Raw genomic sequence first — 5,927 nt, 5'->3', positions numbered from 1 at the left:
ACATTTATTTTATTTTTAATGAATGAGCTAAGATTTTATTATAACAAACATAATTTATTATTGCCCCTTCGGGGACATCCGATAAAACATAATTTATTATTACAATAAAGCTGCAAGCTGCAGACCACTATATGAATAACAAATCAAATCAATTAGTAATTTGCAGAACAACAACTAGCAGCAACTGTGTTAAAAAAAAAAAACAACTAGCAGCAACTAATACTCCCATCAAGCATTCGTTGAGTAAATAATATAATTATATAACCATAGATGCCCATTCATCTAATCAATTAAAGCAAGCCCTATAAATCTATAATATATTATTTGAAGCTAAAGGCAAGCTTAGCCAGGATGCCAACTAGGGGTGCGGTAGTAACTGTGGTTGGTTCAGCCTGTTCGTAGTTAGATCTTAAGTCGTTGAAGTTATCATTCTCATCGGGGCCACTAACCACTGCACCATCCAACACGTTTGGGTTGGGTTCGCTAGAGTTGAAATACAAAAAGCCTCCTAGGCATGTCACAGGTTCAGGATTTATCTTGATGGAAACAATGGACGCACCTCTATGATGAACTTGTTTAGGATAATTTGACCCAAGTCCTACCATGTAGCTCGTGTTTCTTGGGTTTGAACCCATGATATAATCCACCTAGTAGTGAGACATACAATACACCAAAATCCACTACATTAGTAACTAGTCGCTAACTCGTGCGATGCACGGGATAGTTAAACAAAATTTATACACATTCACCTTTATTGGTACAATCATTTGAAGACAATTCTAACTAATACCCAAATATAAGAGACACATTGACTTACTATTTAAAGTAGCATTCTGAAAAATTTACACATATTGTGCAACTGAGCCTTAATTTCTCATCAACGGTTAGAAATATAAACTGCAAATACATAAATAAAGACCATGACTTGAGAAGGACATTAAATTTCAAATTAGAGTAGTAATGTTACTTTCTCAATCTTTGCTCAGTTGTAATAATAATATAGAGGAAATTCAAAACATGGAAATAAAATAAAAATTACAACAATTAATTCCATTATCTTTCATGCTATACTTTGTAATTGTACGTAATTAAGTCAACTCAATTTAAGTAGTTGTAATAAAATTGGCTTCTACTATTCTATATTCTATAGAGATATAAACATATTGGATTTCTCAAATCCGGTATTGCAATAAAATGATTTATTATTGAAAATAAGAAACAATTAAGCTCATCCCTTAAAGATTTACCTCTTGTACTTGGTAATTTCCATTCAAACTTTAAAATAGATTATTTGCCTTACCTAGATGTTTTTCTTGTGGTGAGGAAAAATAAAATGAGACAGGTGCTGCATGACCTTCAAAGCAAAAAAGCTTTCTTCTAGTCAAAAACAAAACTCGTCAAGAGGAGTAAGAGAGAAAGAAATTACTCAATGAAAAACCATGGTGAATGGAGAAAAGATTTTTGAACTTCCAAAGATCCACACAAATTTTAGCCATAGGTACAAAATGCCAAGTTAAGAAATATAAATATTGATCTACACGTGCAATTTTTAAATAGAAAATAGCAATTTCATGAACAAAAACCCTAGCAACCAAATAGAAAAACTATTACCTTGATTTGATTTCTCATTTATCCATGATGGTGACTGGAGAATAAGTTGATTTAGTCCATAAGAGTGGCCCTGAGTAATTGCTGATGGCAAGTGCCAAAGATAGTAAGTAAATCAAATCAAAGAAGGAGAGAGTATAAATTATTTCACGAAATCAAAGATCTCTTTACATCCCATAAAATTCAAAATAAAGAAAAAAATCTCTCTATAGCTTAAGAAACACAATATAATAAAATTAAAGAGAGAAAATTTTCGGAAGACAAAATATTATAGATAATTAAAAGAATTTTGGTTTAATTCCTGAACACCGCAACTCCATAAAATTCATACTAATAATAATATTTTATGATTGCACATACTATTTTTTTAGAGTGTTTGATCTCAACATTGGCGTGCATTTAATCTTTCACTAAAAGCAAAAGGAAGTAGATCATGTGCATACATCTTTATGAGCAATTTTTAGGGCTTCCTACATCTGGAGAGAGAGAGTTTGCAGAAACCAAATAAAATCTCTCTATAGCTTAAGAAACACAATATACTAAAATCAAAGAGATAAAATTTTCGGAGGACAAAATATTATAGATAATTTAAAAGAATTTTGGTTTAATTCTTGAACACCACAACTCCATAAAATTCATACTAATAATAATATTTTATGATAGCGCAGTTAGAATTTTGGTTTAATTCTTGAACATTGAATTGGAAATTGATTATATAAGTATTCAATGGTGAACAAAGTACTATGTATTAATTAATATATAAACAAAACTAACCTTACAAAAGCTGAACTTTATAAGCTAAAATCTATACCGTGCACTGTAGATCTTGAATGCTTTAGGGCTTCCTACGTCTGGAGAGAGAGAGTTTGCAGAAACCATGACTTTATATTTCTTAACTTGAGAGAGGGGTAAGGTTGATAAGGTTTTGTAGATCTTGAATGCTTTAGGGCTTCCTATGTCTGGAGAGAGAGAGAGTTTGCAGAAACCGTAATTTTATATTTCTTAACTTGAGAGAAGGGTAAGGTTGCTAGGGTTTTGAGGAGTTATAATTTTTTTTAAAAAAATATTGTGCTGTGACGTGTTGCTAGGGTTTTGAGGAGTTATAAATATTTTTTTTTAAATATTGTACTGACATGGAAAATTGTGGTGCCAGCAAAGGCTTCGGTTTTATATATATATATATAGATTAGTACTACACGCGTACGAAAAGAAAAAAAAAAGTTTTTAAGTAATGTACAATATTGTCGACATCTTTTATTTCACGTTTTTATTAATAAAAATTGTGGACGTTCTATGTAAATTTTGAATATTGTATGTACAGATAAGACGAGTGTGAAATAATATTTTTTGTATTGATTATGGGAAAACTATAAGGGAGATGATCCCCTCTAATTGAATTCTCCAATTCTCTCCCATGTTAGTCAGATGTGCGACACTTGATATTTCTTTAATTTTTAAGTACCATGCATGTCATACATCTAAATAAAAATTATAGAAAATTAGAGGGAATTTTATTTGAAACTGTAATACCTGTGATTTGGCAAACACAAGTAGGTCATTGGGCTGTATAGTGCCACCGAGACAATCAAACGTAGCTGAGTATGTGGTCAGATACTCAAAATATGTTGTTGCAATGAATGTGACAGTGGTTATGTATTGAAGGTCGTATGATATAAACCATAGCAAGCCCTCGAGTGTCTTGATAATATTTTTCTCGCCTTTTTGAAGGTAATTGCATATGAACTGCTCTCCATCAAACTTGAACTGGCCATATATGTCTTGATCTAAGGCCTCCTATAAGCTATAACACACAAATTAAATACATACCTATATTAGAGCATTCACATCAGCTTATGCAAAAAAAAATGTCTTTTTTTAGCAAAAGATCGAACTTATTTTTTATATTTTATATACTCACTTTTTAAAACATCTCAAATCAGATTATCTATTTTACACTACATTTTATTAGAATATCAATTTTACTTGATTTTTTAAAATTGTTTATATTTCTTCACACACAACAACATCCATCATTTGCTCTCTTCCTTTATTTTTGGGATACATATAAAAAGAATAAAAAATTAAGTACAAAATAAATAATGTCAGTATAAATTTACATAGTTACTATAGAAACCATGTATTTTTATATAACTTTGCATAGCTTAATGTTGGTGAATTTTGGGATTGATGGGCTAAAATGTGAAAAAATTTCCTATTATACAAGCATTGATATGAGCGCTCTTAACACCCATATTCAAGTAACAAGAAAATTAATATATGAGATATATGGTGGTTATAAACAATGTATATCACTGATATATACTGTTCTTAATCCAATTAAACATTGCATTGTCTTGCTGAATTGATATCGTTTTGGGTGTGTAATAGTACTAGCTTGCTAGCTAAAAGTATGCAAGTACTTTTTGTTTATCTTTAGTCTCCCTTCCCATTTGTGAATACAGAAGGAAATTACCTTTGAAACTAGGACCTGTGCACCAAGGTCGTACTTGTCATCCCAGGAAAACCTGGATCTCGTGCCACCAGAGGACCCTTTAAGGGCATCTATGTAAGATTCCTCGCCGGTGGCGAGAAAAAGCCACACAGAAGCCCATAACAATTCATCCTGTTAAACAGGCATGCATGGTTTAGTTCATATATATACAAAAAGAGTAAGTAGAGTTATAAAAAATTTCACAGATTATCATGGCAAGTTAGTTATTGGTAAATAAAAAATTAATATTAGTGGTGAGTATAAATAAGAACAAGTAAAAATTTGTCAACTCAAATACTCAATTATTATGAAAAATGTTGTATTTGTACGTAGCATTACTTGATACATAAATTCAACTATCTTAAACTTTTGGGAATCAAATATTGAAGTTCAAATTAATTGCATTCTAAACTATTCTACAAAGTAAACTCCTTTACACTACGTACCTCATATCCGCTACTACTATAGAATTTCGCTGCTTGAGTAATGCTGCTTTGGTACACTCCTTCGTAATTGCTTGCAAATTCAAAGAGCTGCAACCATATATGTGTTATTGTTGATTAAATTCTCAATTGTTATAAAAGCTTAAGTTTTTAAGAAATGAAAATTTTAATCATTTAAACATAATTTCTAACATTCCCCTTCACATGTGTGTTCAAACTCTCATTTCATAAGTAGACTCAACACGTAGGAATTTTAACATTTTAAATGAGAGATAGAATTAAGACAGTTATCGAACTCAAAAATTGTCTCCCGCTCATATGTTAAATTACTGATTGTTTCAAAAATTTAAATTATTAGAAAATAATGAATTTAACCATTTAACTATATTCTAATAGATATATGTGTTAGCATGTCTGTGACAGGTTTTTTTTTTTTTTTTTTTTTTTTTTTGATAAGGCAATGTGCATTTGGATCTTGCTTAGTAATATAATTGTTAGAAAATTATGAATTTAATCACCAAACCATTATGTAATTGAACAATCTCTTTACTCATACGTGAGTTTAAACTAATCCCTAATAAGTTGGATTCAACATATGGAACTAATCCTTAATAAGTTAGATTCAACATATGCGATTTTAGATTTTTTAAATGTTAGTTATTATTCTAATACTTTTAACATGTTCTAAGACATGATTAATTATCAATTATTCCAAAATTTTAACCCCCTAAAAAAGAGAGGAGAATTTAATAAGTTAATCATAATGATAACGATAATAAATAGTTATGGCAATGATGAGGAGAGGAAATGATTGGTATTGCACCTATTGCAATTGTGTCTGTTTAGGAACAGCTTATCTAGTTTTTTGCTAAAAGTTTTTTTGTTAAAAATCTGTTTAAATATATTTATACTTTAAAAAAGTGAGAAAAAATGAAGTTCTAAAAAGCTGTACATAAAAGTTAAAAATTAAAAATGTAAAAAGTAAAAAATAAAAAAATAAAATTGTGAGAGAAAAGTGGGTTAATTGCATAGGTGCAATACATTGCACCTTAGGTAAACCTGTTTTGCATGGGTTAATTTATTTCGTTTGTTGGCTTATAGATTGCACGTAGGGTCTCAAAAGTCACTTTGTAAAAGAAGAGCACCACCTAGACTCATCTCCATGTATACGAATTCACCTTTCTTTGTTGTTGTTGTTGTTTTTTTTTTTTTTTTAGGTGATAGCTTGTCAGAACTCAAAGTCAAGTCCAATACTTCGGGCACTATTTCTTAAAGAAAATCTGTGCAGAATCCTGACCACCAAGCATAAAAATCTGCTGATTCTTTCTATAACGCCACAAAGGGCATAAAAAAGATTAAATTACCGAGCATAGAAAAATCTACAT

The 5,927-nt window shown here is 30.3% G+C and overlaps 1 protein-coding gene across 1 annotated transcript; it reads right to left on the bottom strand.

Moving 5' to 3' along the window:
• Positions 1-320: 320 nt before the first annotated feature.
• LOC126722402 (endoglucanase 15-like) lies at positions 321-5,706 on the bottom strand. The gene is made up of 6 exons (XM_050425556.1): positions 5,688-5,706; positions 5,602-5,636; positions 4,546-4,632; positions 4,082-4,231; positions 3,139-3,402; positions 321-647 (listed from the first exon to the last, which is right to left on the bottom strand). The coding sequence occupies exons 1-6, from the start codon at positions 5,704-5,706 to the stop codon at positions 321-323; spliced, it is 882 nt and encodes a 293-aa protein (XP_050281513.1).
• Positions 5,707-5,927: the final 221 nt, after the last annotated feature.

Source organism: Quercus robur, chromosome 4, assembly GCF_932294415.1.
Source record: "Quercus robur chromosome 4, dhQueRobu3.1, whole genome shotgun sequence".
In the NCBI taxonomy this organism is placed as follows: Eukaryota; Viridiplantae; Streptophyta; class Magnoliopsida; order Fagales; family Fagaceae; genus Quercus; species Quercus robur.
Note: the sequence above shows the minus strand (reverse complement) of the source record. Positions and strands in the feature narration are given on the sequence as shown.

Coding starts and splice junctions, on each gene's coding strand:
- LOC126722402 (XM_050425556.1), bottom strand. Junction 4,633..5,601: donor AATTAACCCATGCAAAACAG/GTTTACCTAAGG, acceptor ATATGGTTGCAG/CTCTTTGAATTTGCAAGCAA. Junction 3,403..4,081: donor CACAGGTCCTAGTTTCAAAG/GTAATTTCCTTC, acceptor TATAGCTTATAG/GAGGCCTTAGATCAAGACAT.